The 24999-nt window shown below is 40.5% G+C and overlaps 1 protein-coding gene across 13 annotated transcripts in view; it reads left to right on the top strand.

Moving 5' to 3' along the window:
* Positions 1–24999, top strand: part of elna (elastin a) — a 52197-nt gene that overhangs the window by 3884 nt on the left and 23314 nt on the right. For 10 of the 13 annotated variants that reach the window (XM_044202214.1, XM_044202219.1, XM_044202224.1 and 7 more), the window contains exons 2-10: positions 6399–6467; positions 7625–7672; positions 8737–8814; positions 9184–9210; positions 21305–21370; positions 21590–21661; positions 22863–22892; positions 23971–24045; positions 24446–24520. In XM_044202214.1, the coding sequence (XP_044058149.1) occupies positions 6399–6467; positions 7625–7672; positions 8737–8814; positions 9184–9210; positions 21305–21370; positions 21590–21661; positions 22863–22892; positions 23971–24045; positions 24446–24520 (540 nt within the window). The remainder of the gene's footprint in view (positions 1–6398; positions 6468–7624; positions 7673–8736; positions 8815–9183; positions 9211–21304; positions 21371–21589; positions 21662–22862; positions 22893–23970; positions 24046–24445; positions 24521–24999) is intronic. The other 3 variants (XM_044202213.1, XM_044202220.1, XM_044202221.1) reach the window with 3 other exon arrangements.

Genomic DNA, 24999 nt, shown 5'->3' with positions numbered 1-24999 from the left:
TCACAAAGGCATCACGCTTACATATGTAGATACAGCATGTGCACAGTTAGCGTGAGGGTATTCACATAGTAGTGAGTCCTCACCATTGCTAGAAACACATATCAGTTAATAATTTGCTACACTCTTACTCTTCGGTTGTGGATAAATGTCAGTCCTAGCATCTCCCAGAGAGTTGTTTGGTCTGCAGTCAACCAGTGCCAAGTCTTCAACAAAGAAGCACATTAACTCAGATGATTCATTCCAGCCACTCTGCAAGCAGTCCTCACCAGGCTGTTAGCTGCTAGGAGCAATCTCACTGGGCCAGCAATCTGAAATGGCTCCTGTCAGGAATGTTTTCATCTTGACCCGCCACTGCCTACTGATGTCCAATCTCTTCTAGGTTTACAAACAACATGACAACATGAGCACAACATTAGTATAAAAAATATTGTTTTAATAATAATCCATAACTGATGATGAACTGATGGTAATAAAATGAAATTCTGATTAAACACATTACGTCAATATAATCAAAATCCTCTGGCATGAAAACAATGTATGCTGTGTTGTATTAGTTTCAGTGCACTTTTTTTGAGAGGGTTGGAGGTAAACGTGGCACCTTTTAGGCCTTTGGCATCAATAAGTTGGTCTAAAACAGCATTTCTGTAAATGTTTTGTTGGGTTTTAGCAACACAACTACTAGAGAACGTCCTGTTCCCACATACACATAAATCATAGAATTTATGCTTTCCCTATTCAACTATGTAAACTGCGTTTGTCCTCGCCAAGATAAAAGTAAAGTGGAAATGTCAAAATCTTGTTCATAAATCTGTTTGCTGATTTTTCACTCAGTCATGTTCTTTCTCACAATTCAGATGCTGAGCTACTATATTTCAGGGAGTTCATTCCAAAGCACAATTTCAGTTTTTTAAAACAAAAACTTGATTTATATTCTATACTTAATATTTCATCAGTCTAGACAACTCAGGCATATTTCGGCACGTTGTTATTTGGTCTGACATTTCAGATCTGATGGATAGAGGCATGAGAAATTCAAGGCAAATTAAATAGTGGAAATTATATAAACAGTAAATAGTGGATGTAGCCCTTTATGGTCTTTTTGACATTGGACCTGTAACTGTGTCTGATCTACTGTATGATGTGATCACATAATTCAGTTTCTGGAATGGAGTCATAATATGAAGTGTTTGTTCCGCTAGCTTGTTGTGATTTCACATGGCTGATGGTTATCTTCAACCATGGTTTATTCTTTCATCATGTTCAGCTCTGAAACACTTAAACAGTCAAACAGCTGTTACAAACACCTTTTTAGTTTCAAAGGAATGTCTTTCATAGTCCTGTAATGATTTCCTGTCAGCCTCCAGTGGGAAGGCTTCACCCAAGACACCCAAAGGCATTGAACAGTGATAAGATAGTCATTAAAATATTGGCATCTGTGGGCTGTGAGTTTGTTTGCCAGTGCATACCTCACACTGATGTTCTGCCTCTGAGAGGTGTCACAGAGACAAGGCTGGGCATGTGTAGAAAGGGAAGGTGGAGTCAGGTTGGGGTGGGTGCAAGAATAAGATGGATTTTACCATTTTAATTTTTACTTTATTTGATGCTCATCACACTTTCCTCCTCCACCCGCCAACATGCTGTAGAAAACAGACAGTGCAAGGGGTGCCTGATAGTAGGCCAGCTGTCACATGTCTGATAACGGGAGATGTAAGGATGCCAGGAACCACAGTGTTTGCTTCACTGAACTGTTGCTCTGGGTTGCAGTGTGAGAGCTTTCCATAACGCGAGAACCAAACCCCCTCTTCTGGGACAGTGGTTTTGGATACTTCTGAATGCAGCAAACAGTTGTTAGTTTGCCAAAATGTTTTTTTATTTTATCAAAACTCATGGAAACAGTGGTGCAGAATTGTGTAAATGTCAGGTGGTTGAAGTAGTGTAAACACATTTCCACAGGACTTCCCAAACTATGTGGAGCGCAGCACTATGATCTCGAATGGTAATGATCCTGTAAGTCTTTTGTAAAGGACGGGGAATGCCGTAATTAACTTTTGTGAGGTTGCATGTGTGAGTGTTGTGTATGTACGGCATCAACTCTTAGGCATTTAATTATTTAGTAAAAGGCCAATTATTAAACAACCACAGCACAGGGTCGTGGAAATGTCACATTACTCACCAGCTTGTTGTAAATGAAGTAAAACTAAACTCTTTCAAGTCACAAAGAGCAATTGTAAAAACTGTCATTAACATGGGAGGTACTACGGAAAAACCCGTCATTGGCTTTGGGTTTATTCAATAACAAAACAGGTTCTGACTTACTGATTTCCTAACTTCTCTTCTATCCAGTCATTATTTGTGAGCTCAATAACCCATATCCCCATTAAATGAAGTGTTTTAAGCCATTTTCCACATAATGTAATTTGTAGATATATTCATGAATCACATTGATTTTGTTCTGTATTGTCAGTTTTGATGCTCAGGCAAAATATCAAATAAATTATCTTGCCAGCTAAACAGTTCAGTACTCAAAACATGACTTGATGCGAAACTAAACATACAAGGCGCTGGATACGGTTCTTTCCACCTGTTAGCTTGTGTCTGGTGGACTACGTCATTTTATCAAAATTCAAAACAAGGGAATCTGAGAAAACAAAACACTTGCATACACATATGTTGTGTATAAAAATGATTTTTATCTAAGCCTTTGAGCTTTTCACACATTGTCCTCTTTAGGTTGTATAAATACAAATTTTGGCATTGATAGGATTTTCCCTTCTAAAGGAAAAAGTCACCCTAAAACCTGTGTTAAAAAAAAAAAAAAACTATTGCTGATATACAGAATTTCAGGACTCATGTTGTTTGGTGGAGTATTGTTCTTATCCCTGCATATAACTTGTCAAACATGCAGTGGATGATGTGTTGTGATTTTCCACAAAGGTGCAATTGTGTTGTGACTATAATGCATTGCAGCCATGAGGGAGGATGCGTTGTGAGTAAGTGGTGTGACTTGAGCTAAAAAAACTGTTACCAAGCACTGGCTTTAACTGTCGCTCTCTAAAAACCCCCAGTTAATGACAGTTCAGATTTGTTTTCTGGGGTTTGCTAAGGGATTCTAGGAAATGTTAGAATCCACCAGCTGTGTATATGTAGACCCTTTAGATATGCCTACATGTGGTAGGTAACAGTCATCCTCAAGGTCCCTTCAGAGTGTACAAAGGTAGATTTTTCTTTCTTTCTTCATCTTTATTTACTTTATTTGTGCAAAGTTGACTGCTGAAGTGAAGTTTGGAGGTTTTTGAAGTCCGTTTTTTAATCCTGCGTCTGTTCACCTTTCAGTTGACTTTATAAGCAATCACATCACCTCAAAAAGTTTTTGAAGTCTGTGTTTAAAACATGCGTCTCTTGCGTCAACTTTGTATGCAATTGCACTGCCTCTGAAAGGTGTGCTAAGGGTGGGGCCCATCCTCCAGCCCCATGGACAGCAGCTCAGGTGAAGGCGGTGAGTTGTCACGTCCTTGTCCCCGCAGTAGCTACTCCTACTGGGTGGTTGGGATATGTTTGATGGGATGGGATTGGAAAAAATTGGGAAATATAAATAAAATTTAAAAAAATAATTGAATATTTAAAAATGTTAACCCATGTTTATCCCACATCCAGGCAGATATCGCACTCGGGACTGAGGGTTGCCCAAATGGGCCCCACGTTATAGCCCACATGACAAATCATTTGTATTGCCAAAAAGGGACACAAATTGCAGCCCATCTATAACCCATGTGAGACCCATATGGACATTTTGACAGGGAAATAATTTATACAATAGCTCCAACACACTTGTTCAAGACACACTGTGACATAGAAACATTACAGGAAGTGTAAGTATCTCACTCCGTTACATATCCATTTGACTTATTCCCATTTTCTGATGACTGGCAGTATTCCTAGCTTACTGACACCCCGTCCACTATGAGTCTTGCAGTTGGACCACATTGAAGTCCAAAGTGGAGAGATGATAAATTCAAATAACTGTCAGGATTCCTGTGAGTGCATGTACATCATCACCCTCTTAATGCATTCAGAGCAACTCTGCGCTCAGACCACAGCAGTAAAAAATGCATATTCAGTTCACAACAGTCATTGTATTTAACTGTTTAATGTGAAACAAATTCTGCCTCGTCTTATCCCTTGTGCTCTCAATCTTGTCCTTCACACACATTCCAGCACATTCCCATGACCTGGCTGAGTTCACAAGGAACGTAAGCGCGTGATGATGATGACAATAATTAGGATAATCATGAAGAAATCTTCAAATTTATTGAGGTAGGTCAGGTCACTTGGCAGAGGTCAGTGTGTGCCTTATTTGGATGCATGGCCTCAGTGAACCCAATGCACTCTGTGGTACAGTAGCATGACGGGATTCCAAGCAAAAGGAAAACTGGAGCAGACACACACTCCCTTTTGCCTCGCTTGCAATGCCGAGACAGGAAATCCTCCTTTTGATTGTGAAATGAAGGAACAGAATTGAGAACAATCACGCCACCTCCGTTATGTGGTGCGTGCACCTGAGATCTCTGCCATGGAGCCAATGGCATGTGACAGAAACTTGCATAAACACACACTACTTGCATTGACTTAGCTGTCTGATAATCAAAAACAGAACCCTGGACATTTATTATTTCTTCCTCATTTTTATTTGAGCCTGCAAGATTTTGAGTTCTCTTCAGTCAGTCCTCAGTATTACAAGGCCAAACCTCAAGAAATCTGATCAGTTCCAACATCGTCCTGCTCCCAGATCTTCCCAGTCTGGATGAGTTAAAAGGCAACCTCTCTCTCATCTGTCCATTTGTTCGTTCATGGAGTCTTTGTTTGTCCAAAGTCATAGCTGCCACCATAACTGTTCCCATTTACACTGCCGCTGAAAAAAAACTATAATCATGGCAAATTCATCTACATTGCACATGATTATACTCTGTAAAGCCCTGTTGGCACACTGCTTTTTGCTCGAGAAAATACTTTTTCTCTTAGGGGTAAAAACATTTTTTCTGTTTTTCTTTTTCTCATCAGATTTTGAGTGCAGTTTTGGGGTATCTAAGTAAATATGACAAGGTTGTTCTTGCTCACTTCAACATAACTCAGTTAAATCAACACTTTTAGATATACTCTCTTGCTCATTTTCTTCACAAGCCACCCCACACTTCTTTGTTCTCAGTATCCTGTATGTGCTATTATATCTTCACAAACCATCCAACAGTTTATTCTTACTGTATGTTTCTGGATTTTGCACTTCACTGGTTTCCTCCATTGATTGGCACTGGCTGCTCATTTTCTTAACCTCAGCGGTACAATAGAAAGAATACTTGTCTTATTGTGGCACAAACCCATTAAATATGTCACAGCTTGTTAGTGAAAAGGTCAACGCCTTGTTCAGTGCAATGGAGGCATACTTAATAAACTGCATAGATATTTACTTTTTGGCATTTTTCAGTGGAATGTGTCATGAATTTTCATTCAACTAGATCGGACAGTAATACCTTGTAATGTTCTTCCCCTAATGGCCACACTCAGTGGACAGAACTCAAAGCACAGTGTTCACACAGTATTCGCTAATAAACACATGAACGCCTTTGACATGTGGTTTAAATTAATGGGCCTCCCACCACATGTAAGAGCCATTAAAACATAATCATTGCAGTCCTGCAGCCCCAATCTCTCCATTTCGTTTTGTTTTTTGTGATATAAACCAGCTTTTCCTAACTTTGTAATTTTGGCCTTAGCTCACTGGTCCCGTTGGATTTAGGGGTTAGTCGTCCCAGAACAACTGCAGGCATTTTTTCATCTTCCCTTTCTTTTATTTCTGTGGCTGTTCCTTGCGCACATGAGGCCACCGTGTCTGGGATCCAGAACGACCATCTCAGGAGTTACTCTGGGTTGCAGCCAGAAATCAGGCGAGAAATGAGGCTAGGGGATGTAGGTGGGGGTTGCGGGTGTCCACAGTGCTGCAGCCGCTTTCTGAAAGAAGGTCTCCAACTGCAATACCTCATCAAAATGAAAACAATTGGAATTTTCTCCTAATCAAGCCTATAAAGTTTTCTTTTTTGTTGCTTTCACTCTGGCTGGAGCTGCTGTGTTCACGTTTCATTGTGCGTCCCATCACTGCTATGACCTGGGACAGATGTGTATGCCAAGGACAGATTTCAGCTTTGCTGTCGGGGTCACAGATGATGAAAGTGTTTGAGAATGTTTATCTAATAAATGGGGTCATTGTTTAGAAATGCTGTTACACGCGTTGCAATTTAAAAAACAAAACAAAAAACATTGATGGCTGAGAACTGTTTGGCCACACTTTTAGTCATACGTTTTGGTGACAGAGGATGACCTTTTGCTTTCTCTATTGTGTGTTCCAGGTGTGTATGTACCACCTGGTGCTGGGATTGGACCAGGAGGCACTGGACCGGGAACTGGATTCTTTCCAGGTAACAGAGCCTCCAATGACACTCTGGACTGTTTAAACAAAAATATTCCAGAACACAGCCACAACAAACAAAGTCTGTTTGTCATTAGCAGAGGTATAACAGTTAAATTATACTACTGTAGACCAGAGGTTTTACTAACAAGAAACACTAGTATAAAAATATCTAAATGTGAACCTGAAATTGAACTAAAAGTAGAGATACTTACAAAATGTGTAGAAATGTAAAATTTGTAGTTAGTGTCAAGAGATAAAATTAGGAAAAACACAAAAATATAGGACTGTAAAAGTTTTGCCATCAAATACAAACATTTCACAGTTGCCTTGATGGTTGAAATCTACGCCTTTAGGATCACAGTAGCGCACTCATAGTTAATTTGCTTATTCAGTCTTTTCCTCATGCGATACTGTGTCACATTAAAGCCTGACGTTCACAGTAAGGCAAACTCATAAACAGCAATGAAATGCCAACTCTCTAGACTTATTGTTGTCACATCATTATTAGGATTATGGCTGCTCCCTGTATGTTGTATGTATTGACTTAATATATTTCTCTTCCCTTACTCAAATGGAAAGCAACATTGGCATAATTCCTCCCACATTGTAAAGCTGTCTTTTTTAGATTTCCTGATGAACATAAACAAAGAAAAGATAATGAAAAATGTTCAAGTTTCTCAGTACTGTTGTGCACAAAGTTCAATACATGTGCAACTGTGCGTTTTCTTATAGCTCAGTTTGTGTTGACTTCTGCGGTTTAATCATGCTGCACTCTTACTGTCTACCAACATAGGAAGGTGAGCCAGAATTCTGTCTGAATTAAACAAGCACAAATATATGTATACATACATACATATATACATATTATATTTACATACATGGTGTACAACTTATTACTTTTATTTACTGTATTGTCACGTTTAAAAAATAGAACATAGATTTTGAACCACACAAACGTCTGCATGGAGCCCTGCTCCATCATGATGTAAATACATACATGTATAAGATGGCACAACACGCTCTCCTTGTGTCTCCTTGAGAGAAAGTAAGACAAAAGTCAGCTGGTGTAATGATGAATTGCTGGGCCAAAAAACTGTCCATCCATACATCACTACATGTAGGAATACCATAACTCAATACTCTGTTTGATTGTTGTTTTACAAGGGTCTGCTGGAGGAGTCCCTGCGGGCTATAAACCAGCTAAAGCTGCAGGTGAGTAGGAGAGACATTCGATTTATGAGTTTTCCCCATATATAAAATACGTTGTAAGAATCACATCTGGTTTATCATGAATTGGTGCATGCAGTGATTTGAATATAAGAAACTAAAACTCTTTGTTTCTATGTAGTAAATTGTAAAATATTTAGAAATCCGTCTTGAATAAATTTTTTAGAAAAATGTTTTTAGCCTCATCATCACCTGATCTGAAACTATGTGAAATGTTCACTTTAACTCATTATAAATTAAATATTTTCCATATAGTAAGCTTTCAGTCATGAAAGCAGTGTTGCTTTCTCAGGGTTCTGATTGTCTCGTCCAAATGGCCATTGCCCCCATTGGGCTTAATGCACAACCACAGCTGTTCCATCTGGTGTTTGTCATTTCACACTTCCATAGCAGAAACACTCAGCCCCGCATGCACAGTCCACTATAGCAACAGTTCACCAACCGTCGGCAGCATCCTGGCATGGCTTCAGCTCCCATTTGTTGAACAAGTTTGACCCTGTGCACCTTTTTTTAGCTAGGAGGACTTAGGCCATGACCGCAGGAAGTTGTTAGATAGATATTTGTAAGTTGTGTCTGAGTTCTATGTGCAAATTAAAGTTGGATCACCCAACAGTGTAACATTCATGTTAACAAAAAGAAGAAACATATTTCTGTTCTAAAGACAAATTCCCTGTCAACGCTCAGCTTTGTTTTTGTCAGATCTGGGGGAAACACATGGTGAGACTTCCTTGTCACACCACCACAAGCTAAGAATAATTAAATCCAAGGGATATTGCTGTGGCAATAAACAATGTGTTCAAGAGCCAACCACTGTTGTTAAGCCAGTTTATGGGAGGACCTCATGAGGTTTGAGGTTTGGAAACTGTGTTGCCTGTTACACATTTCTCTCATACAAACTCAGTGTCAGTAATGATTATTATTGTGATCTTAACAAACTCTCAATGATGATGATAATAACATGGCATGGACATTGTTAGCAGATGATAATTTTGACAACTGTAATGACGATGACAGTATTGATCACAATCACACCTGTTTGACCCTGGCAGTAGGAGGTTATGGAGGTGGAGGGCGTGGTGTGGGCCAAGCTGGTTTGGTGCCAGGAGGTGTTGGAGGACTGGGAGCAGGTATGAAGATAAAAAAAAAAAAAAAAAAAAAAAAAAACTTTTTGTATTTTCAGGGCTTTTTTTCAACATCTCAATATCATTAATCGAAAATGCCTCTTGAATAGAAAGACAAACATTTGACAAAAATTGTAGCTGTCTATTTTGCAATGTTTGAAAAGTTAAAAGCTGTGTAAAACAGTGCCTGTAACGCATGCACGTGCATAGGTCTTTTGAATTGACATTTGAATCTTGAATCAAATGATAAAATCATATTAAGACAAAATTAAAATGGTTGTACAGTAAATCGTTATTGAAAATGTTTTGATATTACAGGGCAAATGCATAGCCTCACACATACATTTTGTTTTTTTACTTGTTTTCACCCAACAGGACAAGGTGGAAAAGCCCGTAAACCAGGTAAATAAGAATGGGCAGGTTTAATGTTGTATGTACATACTGTATATTAAAATTGCATGTAAAATACATGTACAAATGTACAATTAACGCTTTTATGAACTATTTTGAAAATGTAGGCAACCCTTTTTTCTTGCTTAGTTTACATTATAGCGTAATAGCTGTAGAGCAGTACTGTAGTAGATTTATTTGGTTTACAACATGGAAAATTCCTCTGCATTACATATACTCTTGAAGTGCTTTGAAAGGAAGGAAATAGAATTTATTGTTATGTGGTGGATAAAGTAGCTTAATGTATAGACTGCATTATGTTCACACACCAACAGAATAGGGAGACCTGCACAGACGCAGGGCGGTTGCTAAAGAGAAATAGTCTTTTGATTGGTTGTCACCAAGTTTTTCTTATCTCCCCTGTGTTTTCGTCGGAGTTGGTTTACACTGGCTTGGTAGCAGTTTGGGGCGTCCTGACTGGTTGGAACCAGGACCATACAGAGATTCCACCACTCCTACACCTCTGCTGTATTAGGGAGTGATGATTGGCAGAGTGCAAACGGCCATCAATGCCTGCCAAACAATGGTGCCAGAGCACTGATTAATGTTATTGTAATGTTAGACCCTTACAATATCTGGAAACCTCCGTGTTGAAATTTACCACGGCCCTTCTCCCCGATACCGTTCAGTAAATATTTTCCTTTGCTGTATTACAGACTGCACTGCATTGGTGCTTCAGCAATGTTTAGCCATCGTTAAATTTCTATAAGCATTGCTGATACAATCTTAGCCTACCTCTGTGTGTTCAGAAAGATAAGGAACTGAGCAATCGTCTTATAGTCCTGATAACACATGGAGCAGGTTACAGAAGGGGCCCTCTGGAGTGCAGGAGAGCCATTTTGTGAAAATTACCTAATATCCAGTATTTGGTGGAAGTTGATTTTGGCTGGGATCAGCAGAGCCTTACTTGGGAAGTATGGCCCTGGCTTTTGTATGCATTTGAGTTCCCCTTCTCCCTCACCAGGCGTACATGGCAGAAATTACGTTAGCAAGAAAAAGGAAGGCAAACTATGTTAAAATCAGCTCCTTGTATTTTGGAAATTAGAGCAATTTGGGTCTTGGTGCTCCCTCCCACACGCCATACTAATCTCTGTTGTATGGAAAAACAGAAAACCTCACACAGAGAGAACAGCTAGGGGTCAGCTAAGGTTTTATAAATTTTTGAAATGAAAGGAGAGACTTAAATTCACTAAGGGACTGTAATAGGTTCCGCTTCATGGTTGTAATTGCGTTGACTAATATCTGAATGTTGGTTTCCATCAGTGGTGACTTTTCATATCAGCAATTTCCATTCCATCAGAAGAATATTGCCTGAAGCTATCCAAATTTGGATGTGACAACCTTCTACATACCTTACAATTATTACTATACAAATGTACACCTACAGTTTGCCAGCAGATAAACCTCTCACAATGGCAGGTTGAATCCATCTGCATTAGTTAGTCAGTGTTTGGCTTGTGTTGCAGAAAACATGCCAAAAAGAAATTATATGCTACCAGCATATGAAAATTCCTTGACCCTTTTTATTAACCTTTATTATATAAAGCAGGTTCATGTTACTAAAATGACACAAATGCAAACAACGGTAAACTACTCTTAGATGCACACTCACACACACTTCAAGAGAGCTGCCATTCATTCTTATGTGGAAGCCAAGCAGTGACATTGCATTCCACAGATACACACCTTGCCTGGCCAGTAATGAAAAACAGCAGCTGGCTATGTGAGTAGCGTGACTGCAGTGAATTGCAGCGTAGCTCATGCAAGACCTTGTAAATGTTACACTAATTGTGAAGCCTGTCAGCATCCAGCTTTGACAATACAATGAAAGCTGGAAAGGAACTTTCTCTTTATGAACAGCTGTTGGACACCGTCTCCCATCCTGTGTTCCATTAAGCAAAGGTGGATTCAATCCTCATGGTGTGATTGCCAGAACTTGGCTTTCGTAGGCTAGCCTCTTGTCACTTTCAGGCAGTGTGAAGTCAGTTAACAAGAAACATAGAGGTTACTGTTTTTGCTGTTGGTGTAGTTTTATTGTACCATTACAATAGTCTGTTTTAGGTTGAGAAAGGATGTGTCTGGGTGGGATATCTACAGTATGTGTCCATGCTTAGCTTGCCAGTCGACTCTCCAAATTGAAGATGATAGAAAGACAACATGCTGTCTGTTCCACAGTCAGAATTTGTAAGTAATTTCATTTAGCATTTCTCTGCCTAGATTATAGATATCATATAGTAGATGGATGAAATACTATAGTCACCATTGTGTTTCTAATATTTTGTCCATCCCTATTATCAATGAGAGTCTACCCGACTACATATTAGAAACATCTCTCATTATTGTTACGAGAATGACTCTTTATTGGTGTCTAGGCACATAAAGTGTGTGGGAGGTGTGTGTGAAAGAAAATAGTAATGACCAAAGGAAAGAAGTAAAAGGCTGGCTGGCAGTGGGTTGTTTGGGGCTTCCCTTGAGTTGGCATCAGCAGGTAGCTCAAGCTGGGGCCCCACGAGCGGCCAGCCCAGACTGTGCTCATTGTAGACGTTCTTGTGCTAGTTTTCTTGTTTGTGGTTGGTCCAAAAGAAAACTAATGTGAAAGTAACAGTTCGCAGCAACAGACAAGCAGGCAAACAGGTGTAGGCTCTCAGTCCAACAGTAGCTCAACAAAGTTGACCCACAATGCTGCTATAGGCCAGACTGGCACATAGGGGTACTTCACAAAACATCATGGCCACTCCTCTTTTTGGGGGATAGAAAACCGAAGACAAATATAGATGTCAGTGCAATTTGACATGTGTTTGGATTACAGTTTTGACAAGTTTGTATGCATTAATTTCGTATTAAACAAACCTTTGTTTTCTAAACATATCTAACAATTATTTTGCAACCTTGCCTGAACCTGAGCATTCGCAATACCTTGATAAATTGAGGTTGATCGGTCAGCCGTCATGCCCCTTCAGTCATCAGTGACCCAACACAGTGGCCAGATATTGCTTATTCTGACATATATACAAATTTGATCGAATCACCAGGTTGCATAAGGCTAAGTGTTGTCTATAAATAACCAACGTGTTAATAACGAATTACTTGATCTAGGCTAGGCTGAAATTTAGTTGGGGACGACAGTCATGTTTACTGATGCTGCTATACTGTATGACTGTACTTCAGCAGCCTCCCACTCAAGCTAGCTATCCATCAGTAGTAACTGTCACCAGTAGACACACTGACAGAGAATATTCATGTATCATATGTGCCTCAAATCTCATGTTTCTCACGTTACGTGAAAGCCAGATTTCCCCCAAAACGGGGCACAGCCCACTACCAACCGGCCCAAAAAAAGAAGGAAACGTAAGCCTGATAACATGAACCCACTACTCAACGATAGTACAAACCACAGCCTACTTCATGAAGGTAGGATTTATTGCAGGCCTGTTGTATTAGAGCGCATTAGTTTTAGATTAGCATACCGAATAAACCAACAACTGAGTGTATATAGTCATCACTTGTTATCTCACCTTTATTTTGGCTCTTCAGTGCCACTGAATAAACATAACAATGTGAAGTATTGGAAAAATTGTGAAAATAGTCGTAATCATGCTTGCAAAAACTGCAAAACAAGTATAATTTAAGATGATGTATTACGTTGGTCAGTGCAGCAACATGTCTCTGCAAGCTGTTTTTGACAGAGTTCTGAAATCTTGGATCCTATGACTTCTGTGACGGCAGGCCAACCTGCAGTAGAACAGAGAGTTGTAGCTTTGGACTGCAGAAAATATGTAGGTGGTTTTGAGTTTTCACAGCCTGTGACCAACGCTTGACTTTTTTTAAGCTGGTACTCACTTTTAAGGCTGTTGCTAGAAATATTGCTCATGTGCAGTTACCAAGAAAATTGTTATTTCACCACCCACTCACTTGTTTTAAAGTACAAACTTACGTATCATTTTGAATATTATGTGCATCTTTCCTGTGATTTAAAATGCACGGCCCATCAATACGCCTGGTTCTTTTGGTTCATCTTCAAACCCACTGGTTCATATCAGGGTCATTGTTTGAAGAAGCACTAAGTGTACTTGTCTGCTTCACAACAGGAAGAGTGAAGAAAGGCAGAGAAAAGAAAAGAGAGAATGGATAGGACAGAAGAGTCAGGGTGAAGCAAGGAGAACGGAAAGGACCAATAAATCTTACGAGCATACCGTGTACTGTATATGTCATACGCATACACCACCACTCACAAACACACACAACATTATATGCACATTCATTCGCTCAACACGCTTTGAGAGCTTGCTGAAAGAAAGGAGACTGATAGATTGAGGTGAGGATGAAAGTGTTTAGCCAAAAGAAGATGAGCTTGGAGGAGGTTTAGTCTCCTGGAGCACATATGCTTTTCATTACTGGTGCTCAGACCTGTCCTCTGAGCTGTCAGAGGCTGGAAGCATCTGCATGTGAATGTGCATGACGTGAGTGTATGTAAATATGTTTATGGCCTTCATATGTGTGTAATTACAAGTGAGAGCACATGTGCACACGCACACACAGACACATAAATACTGAATATGTATCCTGACATTGGTTTGGGGACACACAGTATCTTTCTAGCACACAGACACACACCATAAATTAACTATGTGAAAGATGGCATTTTGCTCTATTCCTACCTTTCCTCCCCCTCTCCTCAATCTGTTCTACAGCAAGTCTCAGTATCAAGCTTTCAGTATCTTGGGACTTGAACTCTCTGCAGAGGAGACTTTTTTATTTTTTGACATCAGAGCCACACCACCCCAATACTCGACTCAGCCCACCCAATATACACACAGTCTACACAGCTTGCTTGTTCACATTGGAAATGCCTGTTGCTTCCCAAACAATTTATCTTGGATGATGTCACCAGCTGTTGTTGTTAGCGTCTTCAGTAATCTCTCAAATTCATCTCAAGAATTAAAATGATATCAGAGTAAAGCAAGATAAGGGCTTTATTAGTTTTTATTGGTGTCTAATCAGTCACGCATGCCACACATTACAGTTTCTAACTGTGGTATTTTCCCCCACATTGAACAATACTGATACTCGCTATGACTCAATTAGCTCCCCAGCCTTTCAGCAGCCTGTTCTGTATCATGTTTGTATAGTTGTTTTCTAGTGAGCATGTTACCACCAATGTAAGTGTTTGTTGATGAGCCATCCCTTGGCATGCTCTCATAACCTCTCCCCTGCTCCCTTTGCCAGCAGGTCTGGAGCATGGACCACTATCGATGTCCATCTGGCAGCACAGCCAAAGTGTTGTTTATGTTTCTTGCTCTTATTTCCCTAAGAGTCTATAAAGACAGATGACCAGTTGAACGACCTTGTTACAGTAATTGGTAGAAGTAGACTGAAGTCTGTTAGATCGCAGGGCCTGTTTTGTGGATTTGTGGCTGAGTGAGCAATGACAATGCTGTTTTCTGAGTCAGTAGAGGAGTTGAGACTTCCATTTACAGTAGATATTTTGTTATGCAAGTCGATTATATCGTATGTGTTCCACACTGGGTGAGTATAGCTGTAGCTGATCAAAATGTGCAAACACAAGGGGTAGAAGGGCACATATTTACATACATGGTATGGCAATGTTAGAAACATGGCTTATGGTGATTGATTCACGCAGAGCTTATGTCTGAGCTTAATTGTAATGCAGGGCATTACAAATGTGTTGCTTTAAGTCATTTTTTTAGCAAATCTTTCTCAGTGAAATGTTTTGGATTTCTGAATTTCTCAATACTTTTCTAGACCCAGTGCTCGACTAAATGACGTGGGAAGATGAATGGTTTTTAAATGACTTCAGCTTTGGCCTTTCAGGCCTCGTATATATCCTGATGTGTTAGCCCATGTAGCAATACCTCTACATACATCTAATGTACAATTTGGTAAACAGATTTTCCGCTGTCAGTGATGCAATTTATTTCTTTCACTTGTTTTCCTTTGTAGAGCATCCCATATGTTTGTCTTGGTGAAATGCCTCAGATTACTGTACAATGATCATAGCCTTTATAATGACAGAGGAACTTGGAACAATGTCTCTGACGTCGGTGTTTTAATACGCATGTTTTGAGTCGAGCCGACCTGTCGAACACGAGCCTCTTTTCTCAACCCTGAGTTGTCAGAAGAGTATTCAGTGGAATGGCAGTTAGATGCATATGTGGACCATCTGGAAGAGGAAACACACTTGGCCAACTTTACATACCATGGCCGCAGGCTGTTTGTTGACTGGTTCTTCGCCCTATGCATAATTTGCACAACTGAACTTCTCTAGACATGGAACATACTTGCAGATTTTCAAAATTTGATTCTCTAAGTCCACGTAGTCTGTGTACTGCTGCGTACTCTAATGCTTGCAGCGTGTTTCTGCCTTGTGTGCATGCCTTTACAGTACATTCTGTGAGTGTGTGTGCCAAGCTAAAATGGGCAATGGTATGAGCACTGGGTTAGGGATACTCTTCAGACATATTCAGGGGCTCAGTGTTGGCAGAGCAACTGTTACATTCCTTTAGAAGTGGATAAAAAGTAGAATAGTGGAGGCTCTCAACTCTCACAGAAACCAGCAGAAGGCAGAACTGTTTGGCCGACTTGAAAGCTTATAGCATAGCGTGTTCTGCTCTGTATGACTTGTAGCATAAACAATGACATCACAAACTCAGTGGACATGCTGTAACGCATGGTGTACAGATTAGCACAGTTTGAACTAAGGGACAGGAGTAAAGGTCTTTGCACAGATGTGTTTGAAATAAGGCATGTGTTTGTGGAGGTGACAGGCTCACAAGAACTCAGGCTGGTGAGGTCAGACAGCCACAGACGTCACTGGGAAGGCAGCCTAGTTTTGCTTGTAATCCACATAACGTGTAATGGTGACTTTTACAGTTACAGTTAATTTGGAGCCATTTGTGTGTGTTCTGATGCCCAAGTGCGTGGGTAGATGAGACCCTCCAAAGTTTGCCAAAGTTGCTTCATCAACGTAAGCGGTTACCACATTACGAAACAGAGCAGATTCTCTTTTTAAGTATGATGCAAATGTCCCCCATAAAAATCAAAAATGACCACCCATACCATCAATGGCTAACCACACTAGTCCAGTTTTATTACACTGATTTTTACCTGGACGCAGCCCAAAAGCAAAGATGTTAGGGAATGAGGCAACCTTAGACCCTTTTCCTGTTTGTCTATAGGAGCTCTGGCAGTTGTGCACTCAGGGTCATCTGGCAAAGAGGGAGGCTGAGGCTTTGGGACCTCTCATTGATAGTGTCAATGACTCCATGGAAAAGGAAAGCAAAAACAATAAAAGGCTTACCGCCAAAGTCGGCTGGCTCACACCAGCTAGAGAGGGAGAGAGTTTGCGTCTAGTGGTGTGACTGTGTGAATGCTTAATTAGTCCAGCATGTGACCAGTCCTGCTTCTCATAGCTCGGTGCCCGTGACTGACAGAACAGAGAACCTGGAAGTGACAAGGAGCAGGGGAGGTCACAGGAGAGGGAGGGGGAGAGGAGGCAAGGGGAGCTTCAGTGTGTCCACTTGTCTCACGCGATCTGGAATCACTACAGCACCTCGCATCATTCTGCTTTCATCCAGCTTGTCCTGCGTCACCTGGCAAGAATGCAATCTATCCACCAACTTGAAAGTGGAGCAGTGTGATAATTTGATACTGATAAAAAATCTGGTGTCATGACAATGAAGGACATAATGATGGGCTTAGCTTTCAAAGTGAAAATTTATCTAGGACCACAGCTGAAGAACAGAATCAGCCTGTCTATCACAGTAAAATGCTGATTCTCTGGGGACCTCCAGAGAGCCTTTGAAGATGAAGTTATCGTGAAGATTTTCCATCCCATTACTACAGAAAATTGCAGCATTTACACTGCCATAGCATGCCTCTGTGCTCCTTGCAACCATCCTTTACTCTTTGTATGTTTGTGGTTTGATTGTTTGTGATGGTTTGTACAGCACATCCAGACAAATGCATATATGTTGTCCCCTGGCTTTTCAGTAAACAAACATTTGTTCTCAGACCGCTTGCCGGATTAAATATGAGCTAAAACAAAGATTACATTGAGAAACAAGTCCCAAAAATGTCCTGGACATTCCAGAGCTCCAGCTTCGAAGTCTGCTTTCTGCGCGTCTGCCGTCAGTTACAGTGGATGACTGCCATGGAATTCTTCGCTCTCTTAAATTAAACCCTTCACCAGGTCCAGCTGGTTCACAAAGTAGAGAGAGAAGGGGAGGGGGGAGGAAAAGGATGGAAAGGAGCAAGAAAATCCATCTTTCATTTCTCACATTTGGCTTCCTCTGGTTGCTGCTATTAACACCTCATGTCTGGTCGGTGCAACCCCTTAGACAACTTTTGGAGAGGAAAGAGCGAGAGAAAAGAGAAAAGGATAGAGAAACAGGGAGAACAAGAATAAGAGAAAGAGACAGAGAGCCGAAGACAATGTTTTGATTAATGTGTCTTGTATTCCTCTGGTTCTGAAACAGACGATTACCTTACCTAACCCCAATGGAGCATGAGCAAGACGTTTCAATTCTTAGATTGAAACCAGATATTTCTGTTCATACTGGCTCATATCCATCACTTGTACTGGACCCGAGTTCGAGAACATGACTGGTGACTGAAAGAACTAGCCGTGCTGTCTGGCCAGTTTTAGTTTAAATACCAATGCACATGACATGGTACAGCAGGAGGCAATGAATGTCGCAGCCTGTCCCTCATCACATTTTCATTCCTCTGAAAACAAGACCTCTTCTTTGTCAGAGAAGGTCTAGACTTGCATTTACTTGTGTACCCTCACTGAGATCATTCTTAAACCAGCCACCACAAATGAATCACTGCTGTTGGGCGATGCTCAATTATTCACTGCCACACCATCCCAAATTTCACCTTGACAAACTGCTGGTGCACTTGTCACTGCACAGCTGTGAAAGCCAGTGGTCTTTTCTGAATGGAAACTGGCTAGTAAACAATGTTTCTGTCAAAAAAAAAAAAAAAATGGAGGAAACTATGATGCATTGCAGTCCTGCATCACTTACCTTCCAATTTCCTTGGCACCCAGTCCTCCCTCCTGTGTAGTATTGGGTTTCTGTCCCTTCCATCTTGTATTCAGAGTATTGACCTTTTGTAGGGTTCCTTTGTCCAAAGCCCAAAGGCAGTTGGGGTTTCAAGTGGTCTCTCGGGCTTCCTATTATGCCTCGACGGTCACCGAGAAAATTAGCCACTGCATTGGTGTACAGAAATCCGTCAGCTTGTCAGCAATCAGCTAAATACTGGGAGCAGCACCAAAGAAAAGCGATGATTTGATATCAGGGTCAAGGTGCAGTCTTTCCATGTGTGTGGTTCATGACAATAAACAACATTGGTGTAGACTTCCAATAATGTGTGAGCTAAGACAGGTCTATTTGTGTGAGCTGACGTGCTGTAATAATAGTAGTCCAACAAAAGCATGCTTGTTTTCGCTGACAAGGTGGCGTAAATATGGAAAAACAGAGAGCTTTGGTACTAAAACTCTAGCCTCCATCTCCCAAATATACAATCAGTGGATGGATGCCAAACTGACAAAGTTCCAGATTTTGTTAGCATGTCTTCTCAGTCTGACCCTGAAAATTCACAACCTCCAGGGTAGTAGTTTTACTTGAGAGCATTATATTTTCCCAGTGTCTAGTGATGTCAGAGCTACAGAAAATAAAGTTTCCTTTCCTTTCTTCCTTGTCTAAACCTTGTGTCTGCCCAAGGCCTGCACTCATGGTCACACACACAGACACGCACCCTCTCAGGCTGACTTCTGCTTGTCTGCATCTTGTCTCCTGATCTGAAATCAAAGAGTTGAGCTCAACGTGGCAGGTGCTGGTCGACCCTGAGCACGACTGCCAGAGCCAGGTTGGGTCATGCACATGTGAGCACAGGTGGGCCAGATGATGGATGAATAAGCTAAAACTATCCACAGTCCTGTCTGTCTTCACTCTCTCTTCATGTTTCTCTTCCAATGACACACATAATCTCTCTGTTGCGCAGACTGTGCTGTATATTTCCTACACTCACGCAAACACATACACCTCAGACTGGCCAGTGAGACATAAGTAATCTGGCGGCTAGACAAGACAGTACATTACATTTCAAGCCAGACTTTAAGAATTTTAAGGGTTTTAGGCATCAGCAATGTTCCATATGTCTTGTAACTATCTGGTTTTTTGTCAGTTTCCTGTCAACATTTTTATAGTATCTGGAGCTCACTGATAAAAATTAGACAAATGAGACAGATTCATTGTGTCAGCGCAAGAGACAGTGGAAAAGGGAAAGCCCTAGATCAGTCAGATTTATATAAGAATTGATTACTATTGTTATTACTTCGAGGTGTGTCTGGGGATGGTTGAGCAATTGAGGAGAATCGAGCTGAAAGCTTTGAAGGAGATGGATTATTGCAAGGGCGCTTAGCTTAGCGTCTGGGCTCGCATTGCATGCTCATCCTGCTTGCCAAGTCCTTGGCGAGGCCAGTGCCCACATTTGTTTTGACTAGATCATGAAACTCCACACTTCCATCTTTCTCTCTGTCTCTGCCAGCACATTCCTCCTCCTCGTCAGTATTATTACCTGCACCCTGCAGATTATTGGACTCCAAGCTCTCAACCTCCAGTCCGACCCCCCCGTTCAGCTTGTTTCCCATGCTTACTTGCTCTCACCCCAGACTTTTTGGCTTACAAGTATTGATAAAAACAAGTTCCTTGGTGGACTAGCTTGCTTAAAAAAAGAGTCATTACTCCAACATGTTTGTCTCTGATTGGGGAGCTTGTTCAACTCACAGCTTCTTTTAATACAACTCTGAAATACAGCTCTGAGGATCATGTGCCCGACATGTTCTAAAACATGGAGTCTCATATGTTAGCCCTAGAAAATAGGAACATATCACTTTGGCAGTTGTCTGGAGATACTTAAGTTCAACTTAATGAATCTAGATTTGAATAATCACTCACTTTTTCCTTATACTTACATACACTTGAATTAGTGCGTTTTATGTTTTGGAATGTCAGACAAATCAAAATTCACAATGTTAGGCAGAATTTTCCTAATGTATTAAATTACCTTTTTTATTTTAATTTGAACATTTATGACATGTCGCTCCCATAGGAAGTGGTGGCAGTTGGTTTTCACTCCTTATTTGCTTTTCTAGTTCATACCAGCCATTAAATTCAAAGGAATGCAAGCCTGCACTTAAAAGTATTTTCCAATTTTAGGTCTTCTAAATGTACATGTTTCAAGATTTATGGCTGGGATAAAACATAATTTAGTTTATTATTCTCTAAGTGTTATTGGCTGTACAGCAGGCTCCACGTTCCCATTTGTGCTCCTAATTTTAAGGATCTTCCAGTCTCTTTCATTCCATAAGCAGGTGGTGAGCATTTTATTCCATGTCCTTTCCCTCTTTCCACACTTTTTCCATTTCCCTATCTTCTTCTCACATTTTTTTGTTCTTGTCAGCAAGCAGAAACCCAAGCTGGGATATGACTTTATTCATGCGTCAAGTCAAAGCCAAAAGCTTTTGCCTCCCATAGATTAGTTTGGGGCTTTTGGTCTCACAAAGAAGAGACTGCTCCCTCCAGTGTTTAGAATACAGCATAACCAGATGGTCAACCATTTTTGACGTTTTGTCTATCATGTTTCTTAGTCAGATGTGGTCAACTCAAGCCCAAGGTGCAGTCCTTGGCTCTAGAAACATAAATGTGAGTGTTTTCAATTAAATGTAATTAAGCACACATGATATTGTGTCATATTTCATGTGCTTTATTTTTTTTAAATGTACAGTGTGTAGTACTTGCAGGTCCTGGAAAATGTTTTGATGAAAGATTGAGTGATGGGTTATTTTTTTATTCAAGGGTAATTACTGCTGAATAAATCACTAGTTACTAATTTTTGCCACAGTGAAGAAAACTCTTTCTTTGACTCTCCTTGCCCCATCTACAGTTTGTAGTACAGTAATTCTCACTCTATTTCTTTCTCTCTGCTCTACTGCCTGTCTATCATTTACTTTCCCATCCAGGTTACGGCAATCTAGGAGTCGGTGGTCTTGGAGGTGGTGGCCTGGTACCTGGAGGCCATGGAGGAGGTGAGTACTGAAACTGGAATTGGTGGTGTGTGCAAGCATAAGTGTGACATCACAGTAGGTTAGAACATTATATTGTCAGTATAACAACATACATTTTAAACCATTCTCATAAGGTTTCACACCAACGGTCCAAAATGTCTTTGAAAGATGCGTTTGAAAGTTTACACTACACTATAAGCCAGCACACTCACTCCCCTTTGCCCCTTTGGTTTCATTTAGGTGGTTATGGTGGATATGGTGGAGGCACTGGGGGCTTTTTCCCAGGAGCTGGACAAAAGGCTGCCAAAAGAGGTACAGCAGATTGCAGAAAATGTCTGGATACAAATGTAACATCAGTTTCCTGTAAAGGGAGTGACTGCGCCAGTTAAAGGTGTCATGAACTGAATGATTGGTTTATAATGATTGGTTGATATTCTATATTTAAAACCATAACGGCATCCTTTTCCTGCCAAAGATATGTCTGGCAGATGGGCAAACTTTAGGGGCCCTCATGAGTTGTGTGTCTTTCAGCTCTCATCTGAGACCCAGGGTGACCTTTATAATGAGGTTCTGTATTTAGCATCAACCACTCTATAGCAGTCCCCTGGTGTACTTGTACCTCTGGTGGAGTGGACTTCTCTTAAGTTCTTTGCTGCTTGGAGTGTATTTACACTTTGAAAAATGGATAGATGTTTCTTAATCTCATGTCAAAAACTACGATTTTGAAGATATTAATTACATTAGAACACAGCAGAAATCAGACATTTGATGTTGGTTTATTTCTTATATTTTTTTTATATATTTATTTCTTATTTTAATAACTATGTAAGATTGAGGTGTGCATCAGCTATTTCTTTTGTTTATGGATGCAAGACACAATGAAAAGTGAAGACATCGCAGGCAGTGGAGCACTGCGAAAGTGCTGAGTGACTGGGGGTGAAACTGGGGGTCATCAAACGTGATGATGGAATATTGTTTTTTAGAGCGAGACACTGATCATGTTCCACTTGCTTGCTTTGAGTTGTTTGTTTTGATGGCTGCAGCAATATTTTGTGACTTTACACTCTTAGTTTCAGCCTTTCAGTAAAAATGCCTCAAATTTCAGGTACCAAAGTTTGGTTCTCGTATTTCCTGTCTGGCTCGTGGTACAAGATCCCCATAGAGGTGGAATGGCCATGGTGTGCCATTTAGAAATATTATCTTTTCCTTATGTTAAATGACCTTTTGTCTGGTTTATTGCAAACTCCAGCACTTGAAAGTTCACATTTGAAGCATGAGTTATCAGTATAGGTATCTGTAATACTACTGCTATCACTATTGTTTCAAGTGGACAAATATTCAGCTTGGTTCAAGCATTGTCCCACACTAAAATCAGTTGCAGTTGTGTCACTAAAAAGGTGCTGAGACAACAATATAAAAAACCACAATCATTCTGAAAAGGTACCTCTAGGGTTATTCCCTAAATGTCTTACATTGACGAATACCACTGAAATTCTGGTTGTCCTAATCACAGGTGCAGGAGGCCCTCTGCTGCCACATGGAGGTAAGCTGATTCTTGGCCTGATGTCTATTGTACAAACTTGAACTGTGCTGAATACGGACACAAAGCTTTTTCGAACTCTGATAGATCTGCATGCTTGCCTGTTATGAGAAAGCCAAAATGAATGTTTCGCATTAATGGTAACGCAGCATGAAAAACACAGTTTGGCAAACACATGTACATTTTTATCACGTACCTGCAAAGACAGTTCTTCAGCAGAGCCCAGCGTGACCTTAAAGTCTGTGCTGTGTGCGTGCACATGATTTGCTTTAAATTAGGCAGGCTGATTAGCATGGACTCAGGAGGGCCCAATCAGAGCTGTACTATGGCAGAGAGCCTACTCTTAAGTACTGGTTGGCAATGACAAAACTTCAGTCCCTAGAATCAGTCTGTGCTCTTTTCATGACACTCAAAATAACTATTCATTCCTCTGAAAGAGCACAGATAAAAGAAAACATTCCCTTGCCAAACTTTTTCTCACCAAATCTCCCAGGCCACATACTTACAGGCAGTGCGCAACGTCTGTCCGGCAAAGTATGGGGAATTTAAGATTAAAAAAATAAAATAAAATAATAAAAAGTTTAAACAAATACACAGTGTGTTTTATCCTGCTGCCAACCTCCCTTACAAGTGAAGCTGACAGCTCATTTCCTGCCTGAGAGGATAGCCAAAGAAATGAGGCATTTGATGAGGCAAGGCAAATGCCATGCATGCTGGCTGCCTCTCCTGATTAGATTAAATGTCAGCCATGTTGCTTTTGATCATGGGGTGATGACAGACTAGTAGGGCCAGATTAGCTGCTCTCAATATCAATGGGCAGTCTAAGGATCTGGTTCCCTGCTGAAGAGGTCAAGTCTGGCACGAGCCATACACCTGCTCATTAATCCTTTTCAGTATCACGGGGCCCTCTAGTGGTCATGGGATGTGCAGCTATAGAATACTTGCGTTGCAAGATTTTTATTACTCTGATGTTCACAAGTGTGTTAATGACTCCATCTTAAATGAATGTGAGTATAACCTCAAACCTGAAATTGTACATTTATATTTTATATTTATGTCTGTGCACTTGATATTCAAACAGGGACTGGAGGAACTGGGCTTGGGACAGGAGGAGGTCCTGGAGGCACAGGAACTGGAGCTGCTGTGCCTGCTGGAGGCAAGACACACACACATCAGTCTGCCCTTTTTTTCTCATTTTTTTGCGCTGTTTGTTATCAGACTACTAGTCATACAGTGAGTTCTGCCTCCCAAGGACTTGCAACACTATTTACCATTCCTTTTAATACTTTAGGAAAAGTATGACATTTCATATCCCAAACTGGCTCTTTGTCTGGTGCAGTGGAATTGATTTCTCTGATGAAGAGCCAATTTGGGCTCCAAACATAGTAATTTTTCTAATGTAATAAAGTAAAAAAAAAAGTCCTTTGGAGGCAGGAATCACAGTTACAGTTGTTTGGACTCAGCACTTGGTGAAGAAAGATGTGCGTATGTTTTTCACACTGTATATTTGTCATACTCCGTTGGATGACCCAAGTAACATTAAATCTTTTTTTCAGTACCTGTTATTCCTCAGACAGGCCTTCCAGGAGGGGCTGGTGGTGCTGCTGGAAAGAAAGCTGCCAAAGTGCCAGGTTTTGAGACTCAACAATAAACTCATATGGCTGAAGGCAGACAGGATGCAGTTCACATCACATCGCAGAACCACATCAGATTCATTTCTGTTCAGTGTGGCTGGAATTTGTTAGAAAAAATATGCTAATTATTGGCAAAATAATGATATTTTACAAACTTTGGGCCTGCAGTTTTTTTTTATGTTGAGTCTCTTCATGTGAGATTATAAGCGTTTTGTTTAAATCAGCTTAATCGATATCTTTACTTGAAACAAAACCTACATGCAGTACTGCAACTAAAATAAACTTAACTTTATTTTTATTGGATTCTAAACACAGCAGAGTTGATCCAATGTGTTATATATATACAGTACCTATATTGCAATGAAAACGTTTTGGCTGGTTTTAAAAGTCTAACATCCAATATTGTGATGTCTCTAAATTAGAGGATTTTGCTGATATCAATGAATAAGCTAACAAGCAGCCAATTTTGTGAGATG

Source organism: Siniperca chuatsi, linkage group LG7 (assembly GCF_020085105.1).
Source record: "Siniperca chuatsi isolate FFG_IHB_CAS linkage group LG7, ASM2008510v1, whole genome shotgun sequence".
Classification (NCBI taxonomy): domain Eukaryota; kingdom Metazoa; phylum Chordata; class Actinopteri; order Centrarchiformes; family Sinipercidae; genus Siniperca; species Siniperca chuatsi.
The sequence above is the reverse complement of the archived record's forward strand: the minus strand, read 5'-3'. Positions and strand labels throughout refer to the sequence as shown.